The sequence below is a fragment of the Spinacia oleracea genome, chromosome 6 (assembly GCF_020520425.1).
Source record: "Spinacia oleracea cultivar Varoflay chromosome 6, BTI_SOV_V1, whole genome shotgun sequence".
NCBI lineage: Eukaryota > Viridiplantae > Streptophyta > Magnoliopsida > Caryophyllales > Amaranthaceae > Spinacia > Spinacia oleracea.
Window position 1 is genome coordinate 140,354,024 of NC_079492.1, and position 21,706 is coordinate 140,375,729.

General features: G+C 36.2%; 1 protein-coding gene across 1 annotated transcript; it reads right to left on the bottom strand.

The window, feature by feature from the left end:
- Nucleotides 1-393: 393 nt before the first annotated feature.
- Nucleotides 394-21,468, bottom strand: LOC110778623 (lysine-specific demethylase JMJ17). The gene is made up of 34 exons (XM_021983174.2): nucleotides 21,233-21,468; nucleotides 19,706-21,082; nucleotides 18,005-18,062; nucleotides 17,374-17,496; nucleotides 16,320-16,377; nucleotides 16,096-16,232; nucleotides 14,958-15,116; nucleotides 14,768-14,854; nucleotides 13,207-13,395; nucleotides 10,961-11,113; nucleotides 10,320-10,517; nucleotides 10,165-10,233; nucleotides 9,975-10,070; nucleotides 9,287-9,373; nucleotides 9,084-9,200; nucleotides 8,701-8,908; nucleotides 8,508-8,572; nucleotides 8,239-8,297; nucleotides 7,978-8,109; nucleotides 7,740-7,899; nucleotides 7,328-7,663; nucleotides 7,006-7,194; nucleotides 6,672-6,733; nucleotides 5,175-5,253; nucleotides 4,368-4,517; nucleotides 4,119-4,252; nucleotides 3,583-3,703; nucleotides 3,418-3,491; nucleotides 2,825-2,969; nucleotides 2,602-2,751; nucleotides 1,975-2,070; nucleotides 1,804-1,899; nucleotides 1,522-1,724; nucleotides 394-795 (listed from the first exon to the last, which is right to left on the bottom strand). The coding sequence occupies exons 2-34, from the start codon at nucleotides 21,043-21,045 to the stop codon at nucleotides 540-542; spliced, it is 5,586 nt and encodes a 1,861-aa protein (XP_021838866.1). The 5' UTR covers nucleotides 21,046-21,082; nucleotides 21,233-21,468; the 3' UTR covers nucleotides 394-539.
- Nucleotides 21,469-21,706: the final 238 nt, after the last annotated feature.

A 21,706-nucleotide genomic window follows, 5' to 3' on the forward strand; every position in this document is an offset into this window, starting at 1 on the left:
ATTCCTAGCTCAAACTACCAAATTGCAAATGTTGCAATAAATTAAGAACAAATGAAGTATTACTATTAGTACAAATTGTACATTGTGAAATTATACATCAATACTAATTGAGTACTCTATATCAGTTTACGTGTTTTTTCAAATACATCAGTCAAAAATAGCATACTTCACTACAATACTTCACTGTATAATTAATGCAACAATCCTGTAAATTAAATACAATAGTCATCATATGTTTATATTCTTTACAATCCATGAAAAATGGTTCTACCGTGTGGCTCTTTATACTTGCTACTCCATATAACTTTCAAAGTAATCGGTCACAATTTATTAGTAGAGCTGTAGAAGTCATGATTCAATCACGTTAAAGAAGTGAAAGAGCAAAAGAAAGCATAGATAAGAGAAACTAATTCTCTTCTCTCTTTTATTACTTTACTTAACCACCATGCATTTCGGCAATGGTGGAAAAGAAAATGAATGAATTGAATAGAATAGAATACATTTGATAGACTAGAAAGAAACTAAACTAAACTAAATAACTATTGCTTTAAAGAAAAGAATGGGGAAAGGCTTCCTAAATCGGTCCTTTTCTTGACCGTTCTTCCGAATGGTTTCTTATTTCTCCACAATAAATCATCATCAAATCCACTACACCACTCTAAACTATTCCTATTATCGCCATCACCTACAACTGTCTTCCTCTTCTTCGATGGTTTCTCTTTCTTAAGCCTCCATCTCGACTCCACGTGCCGAGGAGAAGGGGTCTGCGGCTCACTGTCTTTCGCGCTCTGAGATCTGTTTAGGTAATAAAACAGCATGACAGTAAGTTAATCTTATTTTCAATAAACGTTAAGATATAGAATAAACCTATAAAATCGAAAAATTGTATTTTACCACCTAAAAAAACAAAACTTGTATTTACCATATAAAAAGAAAGTAAAACTTGTTTTTTACCACCTGAAAACGGGAAAATAGGTAAAACTTTTATGTGGGCTCAATAATTCAATTTTCCTCCTAGTTTCTTGAACTCATTCGCCCACCTCTCTCTAATGCCATCATATTTTGTCAATTTTGTGAATTAATGGAGAACAAATTATGTGAATGCATGGAAGAGAAGGAAGCAAGGGAATAAAAGGAAGTTAAATACATGAAAACGTGGAATAAGAAAAAATATCAAAAATATTAACGTGGAATAAGAAAAAATATCAAAAATATTACCTTACGAATAAGAAAACGTTTTCATAAAGTTTTGAACTTTTAGATGGTAAAAAACAATTTATCCTAACATATATTTGCTCCAAAAATAAATATATCAGACTTTTAAATTTTCAGCTAATAGTAAACACATAAAATAAGGCCATTCAAACAACAACAAAAACTGCAATCAAAAGACAGTAGGCACTGGAAAACTGATAGAGAGAAGATGGTAAACAGTTTTTTTAAAATGGGCTACGTTGAATAATGCAGATGCTGTAGGGTAAAGTTTAAGGTGAATTGATCAGAACATTAGGAAGAGTTTACCTCTCTCGTTTAACGGATGGGGAAACAGGTATTTTTCCTTGTATCAGAGGTGTACAAGCTGGACAGATGTAAATATCTGGTGGAGACTCCAAACTGACACAATCAAAATGATACCACTCATCACATTCATCGCAGGCGATCATTGGCCTCAAATCATAAGGTTTCCGACAAATGCAGTAAAGCACACTTCTTGCCCGCAACAGCTGGAAAGAAAGAAGTTAGAATTTTTGAATTGGAGCATCTTATTGACTAAAACCAGAGCACATTGAAATTTAAAAGTACCTTAAGCTCCTTCTCAAAATGGATGGGCAAATTCTCGCCTTCGGAAATGAGCTCAAACACTCTATCCAGCTCCAAATCCCCACTATCGCTAGCAACCTGCATAATATCAACGTGTCAACCAGGAAACCGTAGTTTAAGATAGAATTAATACAATAATTTCTATAGGCAAACCTTCTTGGCCATATCTGCCCACTGCATTCCAGCTTGCTTCACCTCTAGAAGTTTCTGCTTGAAGTAATCTTCTAAAGGAACATTTATAGCAGAGCCCTTTAGTCAACATTAAGAACAAGAACCACAAGTTAAAATTGGGAATTTTACAATGAAAATGGAGTTATGAATGTGATTATGTTTAGCATTTAAACAAAGATACCAGTGTACAACTAATGCCTTGTTCAATTCACCTTTAAATAATGAATAAAAATAAGTTGAATTAGTAAAAATCAGTCTTAATAAGTAGAAATCAGTTATAATCAGTTTTAGCCAGTAAAATCAATGTTTTCATAAATAAATAAACACTAGTGAATCAGTAGAAATAAGTTGTAATTTCGATAAGTAAAAATAAGTTAAACCAGTAATTATCACTTTTGTTTAGTAAAAAGTAATTCCACATCATACAAAATCAGGTGAACTTAACAAGGCCTAAGATTGCAAAATGAATATTATATCTGACTACTCATGCAAAGCAACAATCAACCCCCCTCCCCACACACACAGACACAAAAAAAAGAAAAACCAAACACACAAAAAAGAAAAGAAAAAGGAAAAGGCAATCAACAGATAAATGTTAATTCAAAGCACCTCTTTCAAATGGCGCTGAAGCTGTTGCATTACAGGCTTCTGTGAACCCTCAAACAATCTAGAAGCTCTAATTCTCCATGAATTTCGGGCAAGTGCCTGATCAAACTTCTGGATAGCAAGTGAATCACCAACCCCAGACACATCTAGAGCCTGAATACAACAGACAAGTAGTGTAAAAACCAACAGCCACAAGAAAATTTAAGACTAGTTATACGGAGTTAACCTTCAAAGCAATCGTCAGTTTCCCAGAGATGGATGATATATCCTCGTCAAAGAAAGATAAAGAAGAATCGACAATTTCTGACAAGCAGCCTCTGCATGCAAGAGCTTGCTCAAGAATCTCTTGCAACATATCATTTTCTTCAAGCCTGCACAATGGCAGACACGTTGGTCTAATTAACCAATGAACAAAACAGAAGAATCACATACGATAAAGAGCAAAACTTTGGTAAGTCATCATTGATGAATGACAAATTCTGTTTGTATGCAATCAAAAGACAAAGAACAGGAAATAGGAGAAGGCAAAGAGCAAGGGTCAACGGCCACTGATTATTTCAATGTCAGACAAAATTAACCCATATAGCTAGGCTTATTGTGAGAAACCTGGTCATAATCTGAATTGTTTTGATGAATTTTTCCGACATCTATCTCTCTCGCACCTTGGAGAGGACAGGGGTTGCACTAACGAGCAACACTAATCTATGGTTTCGCAGCTAACTATGGCATGTAACAAGAATTTCCTTGAATGCAGAATTCTAAAAACAATATGAAGTAATCTGACGTCTCTGTGCAACAATGATGCTGCAGACTCATTACCTCGTAGTAAACTTTTTAGCATCAGAAGACAGTTCAACAAGCTTCTCCAATTCCGGACGCTTTCCTCTATATTTCTGCATTATTATCGATATAAAAGTTATTCTAATACTCATAGATGTATAAATTAGGCTAAAGAAGATTTTAATTTGTGAAGCAAGTGCTTACCAGAGGACTGTCTTTACTCCTACATATTGAACCACTGTCGAGTAATACACAATACGGGCAGGTATATTTTTTCTCCTTGTCACTAGCAACTGACTTCGGTATCAAGCATCTAAGATGGTAGCTGCTCATCAAAAGAAAAGTTCCTACTCAGCTAGTATAGACATATGCACATATAAGATACAATAAACACATAACTTGACAGTTGACATTTCACTCCCACACATGACAATGCTCTTTCAGAATGAACACAACTGTCACAGCAAATGCAACCTTAAGACCTAGTAATCTCCTCAGGCCTATGAAAGCAAAATTCAACGTTGTGAAAAAGAATCTAGAGACCAAACGTCGACATTTAGGAAAATGATTAGATTATTTCGGAGATTTTAAAAAAAAAGAAGCAAATCCTGGCCCAAAACACCCCTTATTAACCCTAAACACTCCAAAGACTTTTGAGAAAAACTGATTAATCCTCTCCTTACCAAACGTGTAACTTCAATAGCTTTCAGCCCATACATACATAAAAGGTAGTATCTTACCAATCCTTACATGTTGAACAAGTAATGAACTCTTGATCATCAGAGTTACTGGAGCATCCAATGCAAAAGTATCTCACTTTCCAGCAACTTGACTTCTCGTAGATATACAGAGATCTATATAATGACTGTTTGATCTGAAACATATAAAAAACGGATTCAAATTGAACAGCCATAGTCACCAGAAGTCCAATACAAAGGTTCTCTACACAGAACAAAAATAAAAGTGGGTTTCTGAAAAACTATAACAACCTTTAAAAGGGAACTTAACAATGTTGCCACATCCCCAGATGCTGAACACCCAACCACCTCCTCTCCTCGTTGCCTCCAATTCTCTATAGTGTTAAACTCAGACATTATCATGTCGAGCTCTGGACAGTTAAAAGCATCCCTTCCAAGTTCCTGACACAAGTACCAAAATAATTTGTAATCAAATACAGAGCACCACAGATATATACATAGGATAGCTAAACAGCCCGTGCATACGAATACATTAGTTTCATGTTTCAGATATCAGTTGTTGTATAGTCTAATAGAAATGCAGCCATAGATGAAGAAGCCAACCACAAGCAATAACATGCAGAAACTTACACAATTAACTTACTTGATCTATTTTTCATGCTAATAGAAGATATCACTTGGAGTAAAAAATGAGACAAGCAATTTAGACCTTCCTAAAAGGCTTTACCCCGGGGGGGGATTTGCACTGAGAAAACTAGAACTGTCCCAATATGATGTATACCAAATGTACTAGCTTCAGCATGGGGGCTCATAGAGTTAACACATGTCAGCAGCCATTTAGTTCTGCGGACTTGTACATGGTCTATTGCTATGTAGGTGACAAAGTATCAAAATTTAACTCCAAAGCCCAAACAGAATATATCACTAACAAATATTACTTCCATTCTAAACAAGGGTCACATTTATGTTCTGAAGATAAACTTTGACCACTAATTGATTCCAAATTTACAAGGATACCCCCCCTCATTTTCTCCCTAACAAAGATGCAGGACATGCAACTACTTTAAAGAGATTTATGTAAGGACATGCATCGTTCACCTTAAGTTCCAATAACGAAGACCAACACCGCTCATTGGAATCATCGCTGAAAAACGCTCGAACTTCTTCTTGCCACAACCTACAATCAAAAGTTGCAAAAACCATTTATCAGGAAAAAGAAGAAAATTGCAATCTAGAATATCACCCTACGGGTACCAAGAGGACAGAAAAAGGTGGAAACAAAGAATGAATCACATTAAACACAGGCATTTGGTATGTAGGACTTAACTAATGCAACTTCAAGAACTTTCAGAACTGTGACAGCAAGCCAGAGCTAAACCTTAATATAAGTCGGTAATAATAGACACTTCACAAGTCCACAATGAAAGTTGAATTTTATGATTTGGTGGAAAACTGACATCACACACACGGAAACACTTAAACTCGATAATACACTACAAGAAATTGTACTATTAACGACGGGAAATCCCGTCGCGAAAGGCCAATAATCGTTGATTAACGACGGAATTTCCTGTCGCGAACTCGTCATAAAAGGGGGCCGTCGTAAATAGGAATCCCGTCGTAAATCCGTCGTAAGCCCGTCGTAAAAGACATTTGCGACGGTTATTCCCGTCCTTGTTTGGTTGTTAGCCCCGTCGCAAAAGGCTTTTGCGACGGGATTTTTGACCCGTCGTAAATAGGTTGTCGTTAAAGATACATATTCTTGTAGTGATAGTTTAAGACAGAAATCACACACACGCGCATAGAGGTCGTGTACGCAAAGTCTATTAATCTGGTCTAAACATATTATGAATACTTCTGCTTTCAACAGAACATGGGAGCCCATATGCTAGTACAAAGATAACTAAGCACATTCATCCACATCACTTGGAATAGATAAAAAAAAACTGGACTATGACACTGCAATCCCAAAGAAAAAGCGACAACAATAAAACATAAAATCACAAACTAACACTGATGAAGGGTATAGGAGAAAGTTAAAGTCTTATAAAACGGATATTCAATTTCAGAAGAGAGCAAAGAAAGCCATGAAGTAGGTAACCTGATAAATTATCTTCCCAGGAGACAGGGACAGCGTTGTTTATAATATCATGCCAGTTGAGAATATGATATAATTAAAACTTGAAAGAACAAGGGTAAATCCCAGAAAATATATACTATATATTTAGAAGAACTGGTGCTTGTTCATCCCATTCATAGGAAACACCTCCCCCCCCCCCCCCCCCCCACCCCCCCAACCCCCCACACACACAACAACAAATTAATCTTCACTTGGGGTAAAATTCTTCAAGAAACAGAATAAGAAACACAAAAGTAGGAGGCAAAAGTATTTTATGCAGCTGAAAAGGATAACTAAGCAAGTGAACATATAGCACCTTGACAGATACTTTTATGCAAGGAAGCAAAAGAAAAAAAATCCCTTTCAATGAGAAATAAAGTATCAAACTGAAGTAGCGCTAGTCTACTCAAGAGACAATGAAGAAAGGAAAATATAAAAGAGGACCCAGATACTGGAGGGATAATTACAAAACTCACTTGTGCTTTTTAATTGCATGCTCAAGTTGGACAATCATTGTTGGAAACGAGACCAGCATATCCTGTTGATTTAAATGAAAACAAGCTCAATTCATGAAAACATGAAAAGCGTTGTACATAACAACATCCACAGTGTATACACATTTAAACTTTATCTCCCTCCGGTTTTTTTTAAATGCATCACTTGCATGGGAAAATAGTTTTGGGAGGCCGATGCAAATTTGTTATTAAATTTGAAAATATGGTGTTCATAAGAAGCACGCGATGCATTTAAAAAAATGGAGGGAGAATTAAAAAGGATAAGATAACCCATCAAGTAGCAATAATAAAGCACCTGTGATTTCATTAGGATATCTTCGGCATCAATCAAGTAAAATCTTCTTATTCTTCCACTGCTTGAAACTGATAGGACTTCAGAGGCCCTCTTGAGCCAAGAAACTGCATCAATCAACGCGGTGAAGACAAAAGCAGCAGCATATCCAGTTGGAAGGTCTTTCATCTCTTTAATCAAGCTGTCAACATCCTGCAAAATATGTTAATATGAACTTCTATATTTTTTTAAAAAAATTAGCAAGTTATTGAAAAAGAAGACCTATAAACAAGAAAGAAGATTTTGACTGCGGAAACAAAACAAAACAAAGTTACTGCATAGTTACCTCAAATGAAGAAGGTACAAAGCGATACATGAGGACCTTCAAGCACCATTTCAATGTTGAAGCAGCATTCCATAATAAGGAAATTTCAGGAAAGTCAAACCCCAGAGACTGGCCAACATTTGCAAGACTTTCCACCTTTGTTTTTAGTTGCTCAATGTCCAAAAAGTCATCACTATGGAGTCTGTTAAAAATATCCTTCCTATTTAACATTTCCTCAACATCCTTCAAACAAGAGCAAGCACAACATCTCCATTCCTCACACTTCTTCAAAACTGTTTCAATCAACACTATTTCATCTAATTTTACTTTCAGATCCTTTGACCGACAATCTAGCTCCTGAAATGAAGGCCAAGCATTAGCTTAAGCTACATAAATACCTACAAAAACACTGCAAGGAAGACAACATACTAACCTTCAAGTCCTCAAACGCTAGTACAGTGTTTGAAACAGATGCAGTCAGTACAGATGACTGTAAAAAAGGCCTTGAACTTTCTAACCAGGAATCAGCTGCAGAAACAGCATCCTTAATAGCAGACAGGGAAGGTAGGATCACAAATATATCCTCAGAGGTCCTGAAATATCAAGAAAAATACATTAAACAACACATGCTACTACTTTCAGAAATAAACAGAAAACGGGAAAATAAGAACCTTATAGCATCCTTAAAGTCCTCCAGCTTCGACTCAACTGCCAAAATATATGTTGCTCTTTCTTCCCAGGAAAAAGCAGCTGCAAGCATATTACACAGAGAAACAAACAGTTCCTCCCTTTCAATCTGTAATCTGACAGAAAGAAAAGAGAGAAAAATACAAATCATAAGTTAAAACATAAAAGAAAGGAAAATATTATCACCACCAAAAGAAACTGAGAGCATCCCCGCATAAAGGAGCATAAGGGGCAGGGAGTCATACATTTCAGCCTCAGACAGTACTTGTTGAACAAAATCTATCATCACTTTAGTTCTGCGGACCTGTAATAATATTATTACATCAATGTAAAAACACATAATTAGCAACGCAAAATACCCAGAATGCAACTTGAAGAAAGACACGAGGTTACACATCATTTTAAGATATAAAACTCGTCACAAATGATTCACTTTCACCCAGCTGCATTAATGAAATCAAACGGTTCAAGTTTAACAGCAAGATTGAGATACATATGTTCTCATCTCCATTACCTTCAGTGCTTTTTCTCTGCAGCACGCCTTGCTCAGTTCAGCCTCAACAAGAGCCAACTCATCAACTTTTTAAAAGAAAAACCAAATGTCAGGGACATCTAGCATAGTGAAGATGTTGCCAAGCTGAAGTCTCATAAAACAGAAAACAAATCTAAGGTAAAAGGAAGATAATCCTGTGTGTCAGAAAGCCAACCTTGAACTTTCAAATCTGATCCATCTGTCTGAATGCATTTTAATTCTTCCACGACATTTTCTTGATCTTCCCGTTCATTACTGTTTAACAGTATATTTTTAAAACGAGAAACCCATGAAACAGAATCCCCGTGATATTGTTTTAGTAGCTCTAACTCTGGAATGTTGACTACAAAAGTCCCAAACTCTCGCATAAGCAACTCAAGTTTCTGCAAGGTGAACAGAGCTATTTCAGGGGATGAAAATATCAATAAATAAAAGCTAAGCAATGAAATTTCAGCACTGTGATGTAGGTGTCAAGACAACATGCTGAATATCTTGCAAAAGCATATAAAAAGACATTTTTCATATTTTGCTCTCTGAAATAAAAGTTTCAAAACAGACCTCCAGGGTTATGGAACCTTTCAGCATCTCATTGCACTGGGCCTGGCAAAGTTCAGCCTGCCCAAACAACTCCAAAAGCTTTTCGTTTTCTGGTATGTACAATCGTAGCTCTGACATCTAAGTAATAAAATGCCAATAAACATGAGAAACTATTAAATAAAACTCTACTGAGAAGCATTAAGGAAAGTTGAAGGGCTATATACCTCCACTTTCAAATGGCGAAGGAAATCAATATCAATCGCAGCCGGACTTGTCTCTAGAACACACTTTTTGACATTACCAAGCCACACCTTATCATTTAGCGTTGATAAAAATAATAGTCAATACAACATAATGAATAACAAAATAAAAGAACATCAAGTCAGTGAAAAAAAGTTCCGATCCACAACAAAAAAACCAAACCAAATAACTTGCAAGTCACATCACTTTTGTAATACAAACGTCCCAAAAAAACATGTGGAAAAGGAGGAAAAGTGCTTTCTCTTTACTTTCCTATGCTTACATGGTAGACCCAAATGATCAAGATGCAAAGAGTTAACAAAGATGATTGTAAGAGCAATTTCAGATTATTCGAAAAAGATGGTACTATTGAGTCCAGGGAACTGCAAGTTTGCATAGGTAAAAAGGAAAACTGGAAGATACTCAAATTGATATTAAAGATTTCTGTACATGTCCTAAACAAGGTAACGGGATACGAGCGAAAAGGTTCACCTTCTCCTTTAAGGATAAAGATGCCAAATTTTCTAGCTCTATGAAAACAAAAATACTAAAACCAAACCCATCTAAGCATTGAACCGTTCTATTATTCAAAAGTTGAAAAGTTTCATATTGGAGCATAAGGCCAAACAACACCTAATGATAAAGACTATCCAACATGAAAAAGGCACACACCTTCAGAGATGAAATTTTTTTGGCCAACTTTTCACTTTCTTTCATGTAGATAGGGAAGCTGGAAGTTTGATTGAGAAGGTTCTCCAACTCAGCCATCTAGATGACATCACAGTGAGCAAGATGAAAGAAAATTAATCCTTTGAGGAAAAATAAGGACCGAAAAGGGATGCAACATACAGAGAACACTTACAGAAACTGTGAACTGTGAAAGAGCATCATTAATTTCTTGAATCAACACCCTAGCTGATACAGCATACTCCTGAAACAAAGGAACTTAACAGCTTACAAGCTAGAATAGGGAATATAATAGCTAGAATCCTAGATAAGGATAAACATTAAATCAACCTTCAGTTTCAGATGCCCAGGCTCATTACAAGGAACGGAATCATGTTTCAACAAGTTGTTGATATGCTCAAGGTGCACCTTATCCTTATCCATATCACTAGAAGTATTCTTAGACCAGCTTTCAACAGCTGAGAGAGACTTTCTTATGCTCTCTGCCCACTCTTTAGCTTGAACCAAATTTTTCACCACATCCCGCACCTAAAAGGCATGAAAGTAAAATTGTGCATCAAATACTAAAATCTGTAATTGATAGCAGTCAATTCCCCAAAAGAAAACATAATGCAAACTAGTGAATAGGAAATGGGAGTAAAGCTCCTATTTCGGTTCATAAGGTTGGTTGAAGACAAAGCTACAAAATTAGTCTTTTGGTCCTTGCTCAACTAATTGCATCAAACAAAAAAATAATATTGAAAAAAAAAAGGATCATCACATCAGCTCGTTTTAAGAAATCACTCTCATAGATCAGTTAGATACATCTAGAAACAAGCTAATAACAGGAAAAAAATGACTGGTCAAGTTACCACTAGAACAGCAAGTTTTCATTCGTCCATCTATTGATTGCTAATTTATCTGTTTATATGCACCTACATGATGTGCCTCAGTTCAATACAACATAAACCAAAATTAAAATAAAAGCTCACCGAATCCATTTCAGGACCCGCCCAAATAAATTGTTGGGCTTCCTTCAATGCGCTGGCATAAGCACTTGAGGAAAAGGGGAGCTGAAATATCTTACATGAGCTCAACAACCACTCTTCAGCAAGTTGAGCAAGAGATATTTGTTTACCTTTCACCTATAAAAACAAAAAATGATCAACATGGGATACTAGCTGATTGGAATACACACATAAAATTGTGAAATGCTGCATCATATTTCATGCTAAAGCTGTAACGGTGTTATCATATTATCAAAAGCCAAAAAGAAGATCACTAATAGGAAACCCAGAAATTGAGAGCTTAAACTGACCAATAACCAAACAAAACCCCATGTTGGGTTCGGAATAAAAAAGCAGCAGCAACCTCAGGCTAGCTCAATGTACGCTATGGAAAGTGGGATCTCTTATTTAATTAGAGGACTTCAACAGAAGTTTGAAAAACAAACCTCAAAATAAATAATAAATAAAAGAAAGGATAGAACAGATATCATCATACTCGCTGATTCTGGAATCAATACTTGACTTATAACATGCGGATACAGGAAGTAAAAATCTATGGTTTTGTTCCCTCTATATTCACATAATGTGAAAAACACGCAGCTCTGCAAAGTAAAATCCCAAAATCCTCCAGAAAATTAAATAAAATTCAGGGGGATAAGGGACACTAAGAAAATTACCATCCTAGAAAAGTAAAAAACAAAAACTTTGAGGAATAACAGAAATACATTAGAAATAGGGCTTCTATGATAATCTTAATTTCAGTTTAATTAATGACAAAACAAGTTTTTGGAAATTTGAAAAAGTAGCTCCATCTTTTTTGTTGCCAGACTTCAAAACAACTAGTCCAGAAATGGCTAAATTATTGTAAATTTACAACTCACAGTCTCATACCATACATCTTTTGAAAATTCAAACCCAATAACTGAAAACTGGCAGTGTTCACCAAACAGACCCTTAGTTTTTGTTCACTTGGTCTACCCCCTAAATTTCAACTTGGTTTACCCACCGACTAAAGTTGCATTTTTCAAGGGACCAACCCACCACAAACAAAAAATTAAAAAATTACTCCAAGTTCCATGATGATAAGTCATTGTTTACACTTTAATTCCATATCATGGAGGTGATGGAGCCCATCAAAAACTTACGGAGTACTTCTTTCTCCCTTCCACATCTGTATTCTAATGCCTACTCAAAAGAGACAAAGTCCCCTAATGCTAAGGCCTTATGTACTCATACTTACAATCTCTAACTTAATAGTCCCCAGTGCTAAGGCCTTTTGTACTCATACATACTTGTAACCTCTAACTTCTTTAATGTGAATGGAAATCACATTCCTTTCTATCAAAAGACTCTTGCTCAATTAGCAACAAATATTCAAAAATGTTCCATAGGACCGTAGCATCAAGGAGACAACAAATTGGCACGGTTGCACATGATAATTCTCTTTTTTCTACTAGAAAAAATTTGGACCATGCGGAGTTTAGGATAAGTTTGCCTTGAAGTAAGAGAGTACAAGAGCAGGACAACCTAAAGAGCTAATTCCTACTGAAGAAACCTTACGGCCCATAAAATCAATCATCGATTAGGACCCTGATTCTCAAAATCCCTATTCCAAGTTTCCAACTCTTTCCTAGAATATGTCAGAGTAAGCCAAAGAGCTATGGGAACATCAAAGACAATCCTGATTTTCTGAAAATCCGTCGCATGCTTATGGGCCTCTTTCATGGACTGGAATCTTCAACATACCATCCAGGTTGCAATGGTCTCCAGACTCATGCATTCTCTACCTTGAACCCCATCTCCTTGCAATCATGGCTTACCATTTCCCCCAACAGCACGACTGCAAATAAAATAAAATAAACCGCAAAACCCTGCTAGTTCCCTAAAATCCTACTAGTCATTGCTGCACATCAACCTGGAACAAAACTCACTGCTCGTTCACTCCTCCATGAAAACACAACTTTGAGAAACACACCTTTGTTATTTAATCTGACCTTAACCTAAACACGGGCCCACCTAGTTAAGTGTGTAAACAATAACCTTACAAAGTTACACATCAACCAACCTAATCAAGGTTGCCGGAATGCCGACACCTATCTAACTAAATCGCCTATGCCCTTTATCCTTGAAATTTAATTTTATAATGAACAAATTACACATTTTGCACTCAATCTACCACTTTGGAGAGCATGCAAAAGTCTATTAGATGGAAGAACTGACATAAAATTAACCTTTTTCGTCAAATTGCGTGAGTCGGTATAGCATATGTTCTGCCGTGGTAAATCTTTGCATTGTGGACTGTCATCTGAACCAGAAATAACCTTCTCTGTTATTACTAATAACTCATTCATTTCTGCAAGTGAGTGACGGTAAAGGAGCCGCCGTTTCCTTGGATTACATTCGCAAAGGCGTTCCCAATGCTGCAACACAAACAAACGATCCAGAGTGGTTAAACATTACATTCATGATAAGTTTGCAACAATATCCAGTCACTCCAAGCATATTGTTTATAATAGGTCCAAAACTACATAGCTGTATCATTGTACTCCCAGTGCTTCAGGCAACCAAGAGAAGGAGAGAAGTGTATTGTTACAGTGATGACTATTTAAGAAGACTAGTTAATAAATGCAGCCATCAAAAAGAGTAAAGAAACCAAGACAGTGAAGTCATCATTATCATTACCCCATTGCCTCAAAGAGGCTCCCGCGAGAAGCGGGGGTCGGACGTAAGCAACCTTACCCCTACAATTGCAGAGAGGTTGTTTCCAATCTATTACATTATACTAAAACAAACACCAGAAATGACACTGTCACTTTCTGGTGTAATTTCTTCCCGCCAAAACATTTAATATTTTTCTTTAAAAAAATACATTAACTTTTTTAGGAAACTAAATAAAAATGAAATAAAATATAATTCAATTACCATAAATGTTATTACATAATATATTATTGGAGGAAAGCTGAATCAATAATATTTTTTCCTTGATGATATGATTTTATTTATGTATTATTATAACTTTTTAATCTAATAACAAATTTAAATCATATTGATGAATGAAATTCTAATGTTAGTCTACTGTTAATAATATAATACATGGTAAGTATGAATGATAAAAATAATAATACATGGTAATAGACTAACATTAGAAATCCATTTATCAAAGTTATACTCAATTCAAACTATGTTATATTTGACTACCTCAGTTATGCTCGAGTCATTTCGAAAATTAGTCTTGGCCGGGTCAGTTATTTGGGTTTGGTTAACTTTGTTAGATCGATCTAGCTACATACAAGTAAACAACCATAATCTTTAACTTTGTATTGTAATATACAAATTTAGTTCATTTAAATATATTTTTTATACAACTTTGAATTTATACTTTTTCATATATCATTTTTATTTTCACATTTTCTTTTATTTAGTAACTATCAAAATAACAAATTATTTTAATAGTAACCGTGCGTTGCACGGGCCCTGAACTAGTTGACCCAAAAGCAATAACGGGACGACAACGGGATGACCATCTTCTACTTCATGGAAAGGAAGCGGAGAGGTTTTAAGAGCCATTTTGATTTAGTCCATTACATCCCACAACCAAAAGAACAAATGAACCTTTGGCTCCATTGGAAATGGACAGTGAAGTCATAAGAAGAAAAAATGGAATTTAAAGTAACATATCATATGCAAGAGGACGCGATGTCAGTCTTCTTGACTACTTTTCATAAGTATGAGTATATGAAGACCAAAATTGCTAATATAAGCTACTCCGAAGAATATCAAGGTTTTATATACCTCCAAACACACAAATGTAGATGGCCTGCAGCGACAAACAACAGCTGAAAGATACAAATACTGCTGGCAGATTATGCAAGTAGGATCCTGCACCAACATAGATCAGGTTATCCATTACCAAACATGATTTTGGTATAATAATTAAATTGAGGAAATGAATATAAACAGTTTCCTACAGAGAAAACTATACCTCCTCAGTGCCAACATAATCAGGATGCTTCCTGGGTGACATAATAGATGTTTTGACAAGGCCCTTCTTCCAAAGCTGCTCCCTCCAAATCTTCTCTTTAGAAAATACTCTCACCAACTCCTTATTCATGTAAGGTGCTACTTTGGCGTCACAACCAATCTGTTAATGTCACCAAAATAGTTATAAGAAGAAAAAAAGGGAAAAAGGATTAAAGAAAACAGCACTAAGGTCTGACTTAGATAAAGAACAGAACTCAAAAAAGTGGGGAGAAAAAATTGTATCAATTAAAATATTAGATCCTATATTAAGCGAATTCTGAACCCTTCATGTGGACCAGAAAAGGCCGAATCTTTTCATTAAATAGCCAAGTCTGACACTTGGACACATGCCCGTGTTAGACACACAAGTACCATTGTCCGAGTGACAATTCAAGAACATTTTCTACGGAACACACACTGAATAATCTGGCGTCCTAAGAAAATGCATTTACACATAGATGATAAAGTAGCAATCAAATTCTAAGAACATGAATAACTCATTATACCGATGAGAAATATGCTCATAGGCTTTTGCAATTATGACAAAAGTTACACACAGAGATATGGATTGCAAGTGGCAAAGGCATGCTGCTCTTGTTAAAAAAAAAAAAAAAGAACACATTAAGAGAAAGAAATTGACAAACAGTGAGTTATTGACAGGGAAAGCAACCATCATATTGTCTAATGAAACCCTGATTGATGAATACCAACAAAAGGAAACTCAGAAAATTATCAGAAGAAACGTACAAATGTATTCATTCTTGTACCGAGAAAATGGAAACAAGTGACAAAGGAAAAGATGACAGACATTTTCAAGGACACTCCCTACTAGTTTTTTTTTTCAAAAAATCTGGTATGCAGCCCACTTTATCCTTTTGCTATTGTGACAACAAAGAGGATAAGATTAGACAAAACAAATATATCACGAGAAAGGGTGAATACTGAGTCGTCCTTCATTCAGACCACAAACACTATTTTCATAGCCTCATTGTATACACTATAATTTATTTTATTTTTAACAAGTCATTATATACACTATACGTGTGCAAACTAAACGTCAAAACTAAGCATCCATTTTAAAGTAAGCCAAACAATTCAACCTTAACAGCCACACAAAGAAGCTCCTCATGAGAAAGTACAGCAGGCTTATGATACAGCTGATAGAGCTCGGATCCAAACCCTCCATGAGGTAACCAATCAGCAGGAGCAAAATTAACAGCCTCGGCACAGTTCAATCCTGAAATATCAAACACAAAATTATCAACATAATACAAACGATTGAAACCCCCAGCTAAATCAAGTATGTTCTACAGCTATTCCTTACCAAGATTGAAACCTCCATGATAAGATCTAGGAAATGTAATCACAAAGTTGCCTGGCTCCTTGCAGAGATGAAGCGCCAAAAGAAAAAGAAAAGGCAGTTTCCAGTATAAGCAAGCCAAAAAGGAAAATATACAAGGAAATAATTAAAGTAATTCCAGTGATGTTGTTAAATCAAGCTCACAATAAATAAATAAACACACACACACACACACACACACACACACACACACACACACACACACACACAAACACACACACACACACACACACACAAACAGGACCACATAAAGCAAGATATTAGTCAGAGGTAACAATTATCATCAAAAGAAGTTCAAGTAGGGTGGGTCATTGGCTTGTTTGCATATAGGTATTAACAAAATGTCATTCCACTAAAACAGCATTGTAGGTCAATTCTGGAAAATATTATTGTGTTTCTTTAACTTCAGTAAATATGGGTCCAATAAGCTACAAATATATATATATATATATATATATATATATATATATATATATATATATATATATATATATATTAGCCATTACACTTTTCAAACCCATAGCTACCATCTGGAAAATATAGCGGTGTTACGATTAACTTCATGACCAGTTCGGATAAAGGACAAAAGTGAAATTTTTTAAAAAGGAATATTCGACCTACACTTCCTCTGTCCCTCGTTAAACTTCCCGTTTCTCTTAGGCACAACTTTTTAGGAAAGAAATTATAGGGGATGGTTAATGTTCTCTAGGGCAAGTGAGAGAAAGTGGGTACGGACTATGGAGGTAAGAGCACTGAAAACAATATTTCATTTTGAGGACCCAACCAAAATGAAAAATGGGAAGTTCAATGTAAGAAATGGAAAGTTTAACGGGGGGCGGAGGGACTAGTTAACAAAATAGACACAACATTCAAGAACAGCGATATCAGCATCCAACAGAATACAAGAATTCATCAACAGGGAATATTTTTCAATAGGTTTTGAAATTCTCAGTAGCAAATAGTATACGTACATAGAGTAGATAGCTGATAGGACAGCTTGTCTCTCATAACATTATACCTGCAGAACACTATATACAGGAACACCATTTTCTTCTAAAACAGAGGGGTTCAACATTGTGACAAGCTGGAAGAGCAAATCTGGTTGCGCGTCGAAGAGATCAGGCAGGCAGCTGCGCATAACCTGCAGGCGGTAAATATTGCTCGTTATGAATTGTGATAACATGATTTAAAAGGTATACTCTGTCGCGTTAAAATGGAAACAAGTAATTAAAGTAACTTTGATATTAGTATTGGGTCTTTGATAGGTGAGAATGTGAGATAGAGTAAACATAGACAGTTTTAATGGGCCCTTTACTCCAACATAAATCAGATTGTGATATTTAATGACTGAGGACACAAAAATATAAACACTGAAAGACTCAGTCACCCAGCTTCTATCCCCCAACCCCGAAAGCAAACAAAAACCAAAAACAAAAAAGCACAAGTACATCAACAGAATGAGGAGAAGCAAACTGCAGATAGTTCTGAGCTTTTGGACAAATTTGGCGCTTATAGGGCTAAAGATAATTTTCTTGACACTATTATGTGTCATGTCCTACAGAGTATTGTCACTGATACCTTCAATATATTAATCCAAGTATCCAACTATGGCTAAGATATTTAATTAAACATTGAGATCACTTACAAACCTTCTCAAATGCAGAGGCTTCACTACCCGGAACACTGTACCAGCATTTAGGCTCTCCCCTGAAAACAGGTAAATATAAGATGATTAAGTATAAAATATTTGCAAACAAGTCCTATGAACAAACGGAGGAGACTGAACCACTCAGCACAAGTACCCTCCATATCTCTAGTCATATGGGCAAAAAAAGGTACTTGGTTCTAATGCGAGCTTCGGTAGTCAGGTATGCAAGTTTTACAAAAGAGCAACACATAAATCAATATCAAATATGACACAAAAAGAAAAGTTATGAAGAGGTAATAACAGTATCAAGTTCTTCACACGGATTACATACCACATTCCTAACCATAGAAGTAATAGAGTCAAACCAAATCAACCAAAATCCTCCATATAAAACAAGAAATGACGGGAGACAAACTTTTGTGCTTCTACATTAACTCAATGGATGAACCTCTCCACCACCCACACTGTAATTCACGGGCTAAAATATGGGAGTTGGACTACAGTACTGATACTAGAGTGTCCAACATGGGAAATTGTCCTCTGCATTTGAGAAGGTTATTAAGGGCCAAACTTGGATATGGAACGGGGACTAAAATAGTTTACCTGATCTCTATATAAAATAATTTGTTCTGCAATCCTCGGTTAACGTTCTTTTCTTTTTTCGGTTTTTACAGGAGTATACTTCTATACTATTATTTAGCTTTCTTCTTCAAACAAAACCTGCTCAACTTTCATCTGAAAAAACTACTAGATACCAACTGAAGGGGGGAAAAAAGTCCACTAAAACCTATCTCATTGATTAGTTTTGTCCCCCGTCTTCAATTATGCTACCAGACCTCCCGATTCTCCCCTCCCGCATATTTTACATTTTAGAAAGAAAGAGAGCTATACTACTGATGATCACTCCTCTCCGCAATTAGATGACCAGCGTCTACAGCCAGCTATTGACAGCAGAGCTACAGCAAGTATTTGGAAGGAATGCCCTAATGTTCTATTCTCTTTACTCGTGAAGTGATGCATAATTAACAAAGCTTTTGGATCTTAACCCCATATCTGACATGAATTGTCGCAATCTTCTAAAAGTGATTGGAAATCCTCTTCTCCAAATCATCCAGATATTTTTAGGAACTGTAACTGTTGTTTTGATTCAATTTTATTTCTATTTTCGTTAAACAAAACTATGTCCCTTTTCTTATGTGGCACAAATCCATATCCCATGTCCAGGTCTTGTCTATACATCTGATACATGTGTAACAGGAGAAAATGACAAATGGACAAGTCTGTAACTCCATATATATCCACAACTTTACCAGTCAAAGCAGGATGTCCAAGTCTATGAATTTTCTTTATGTTACGTTGACACTATCTGAAATTACATAATAAAATCTATTTGGAATTTCAGACTGCACCAAAAGGCCTTCAGAATCATTGCTTTCACAAAAAGCTGTGAAATGAAATGTCACGATATCAAGCTGCAAGACAAAGCAGACTAAGCCAGTTCCTTCCCTTAATCCAAAACCTTGGTGCAACCCTATCAATGCTTGGCGTTTTGACCTCTCATAATGAAAGGCAATACCTTCCTATCACGTGGAGTTTAACTTGCTATTCTGGCAGTGATATATCTCAAGTACATAAAGCAAGCATGTGTAACCGAAATTAAAAACGTCAAACAAAAAGAAGAGAATGACTTAAAGCCACATACCAGTGATGATAATTCATTGAATAGAAGCAGTGGTCTTCAAAATGCCAGCAGAATGCAGAAAAGAGCATGCCAATATATAGCCAGGGTACCATCACGCCAGCAATACTGTGATGAACTGCCCGAAGCATTGAGCCCTTCAACTTTGGTAAGTTATTCAGATTCCAAGGACTATTACAGTACTTATTCCAGACTTCAGCATCAATTGATTCCGGTCTTTTGTCGTTTGAGCGGGGAAACCCACTTCCATAAATAGATGTATCCAAATCGCTACCGTACATGACTTCAACCTCGCCTAATGATCCACCTACAATTTCCCAAAACTTTTTTTCTAATTGCATACGCGAGCATGACGCAGATCCAAACCATTTTTTCTTGGTGCGATCAGCTACCTTTCTAAAAGCTTCAAGTGATAAGCATTTTCCAGGAACAAAACCAAAACTATCTTTGTCAGAGTTAAGGCATTCAAGACAATACCAATTGCCTGGTGGGATTGCTTCCAAAGGAGGTGATAAGCAATAAATGTGCCACCCCTTGTTACATCTGTCACATAGAAGCATAACCTCCCCGTGCAAACCGCTTTTACATTGTTCACATATCTGATCGCGCTCCTCTTCCTTCCTCGGTTTGGAGACTTTTACAGTGTCCCCACTACCATTCTTCCGCCGTTTCTTTAAGCTATCTGGATCTGACCCCTGATCCCTTTTCCTATCATTAATATGCATCTCTCGCTTACAATCCTTTGGTATCCCCTTATTCAACTCATTATAATATTCCTCATAATCATACAAATGTTCCAGGTACAACTGACCCAAAACATGCTTGGCACACTCAGAGATCTTGCTCTTAGGCCTCACAAACCTAAAAACCTCTCCCCACTTCTTATCCTTAGCAACTTTATCATACCCACCAAACCTCTTCGCCGCATTAAACAACTTACACAAATCTAACTCCTCCCCTTCAAAAACAACCTTCCTCCTAGGCTTCCGGCCGCCACAATGGGTCTCAAGAAATCTATTGTACTCCAACTCAAAAGTCTTGGAATCGCATGAGGCTGGCCTCGCTTGCAATTGATGAATGGCCTGGGTCTTTGTCTGGAACGAAAACGAATCCACATCCAATGCAAAAGGGGGTTTCCACCCCTCCGGCGGAACAATCTTACAAATCCCAAAAGATTCAGCCTCAGGCCTAATCTTGTATATAAATTCCAAAGGGTCCTTAAACTCTTCCTCGGTAGGATAATAAACAGGTGCGGGGGCTATATTCATTGACCCATTTGTTGCTGAAATTTGCCCTAACAATCCCCCTCCTCTTTCAACTGCCCTAGGTCTACCTTTCCCCATTATTTCTTCATCCAATGCATCAACAATAAAACATCACCTAATAAAAAAAAATCCCCAATTCAATTCAAATCAAACCCTAACCCTAACTCACATTCTATTATAATCAAATTCAACAATTCAACCTACAATAGTCCTACAACTAAAATTACAATTGAAACTAATTGAATTTGTAGAGTTCGAAGCGTACCTTATTTCTTGCAGATATATTACAGATTACATTCAAATAAAGAATTTCCTTAAAATAAAATTAAAAAAAAATAATATGATCCGAAGCTTTTGAGATATTGAAAGTGAGAGAGTGTTTTTCGTGGGAGATTTGGTTAAGTTGGTTAGAGAGGAGAGAGAAAAAAGAGGGTTTTTTGTTTTGTTGGAAAATTTAGGGTCTTGAAATCCGAAAATATTACGAAAAGTTGACACTAGGGTTTTTGATACGATACTTTTGTTCTAATTTTTCCCCAATTTGATTTTTTTGCCGTGCAGTTTGGGGGTTGAGCGAGAGGTCACGTGAACCTAGATATCGTGTATCTGACGCGCTAAATATTGATGATTTGAAGTGTATGATATTTGCGTGCTCATCACGTGAATTTGTGGAGGGGTTTTAAGAAAAACGGTTGACTCGGGTAATGGATTTGAGAGGATGAACCGCCCACTGTTTAGTGGA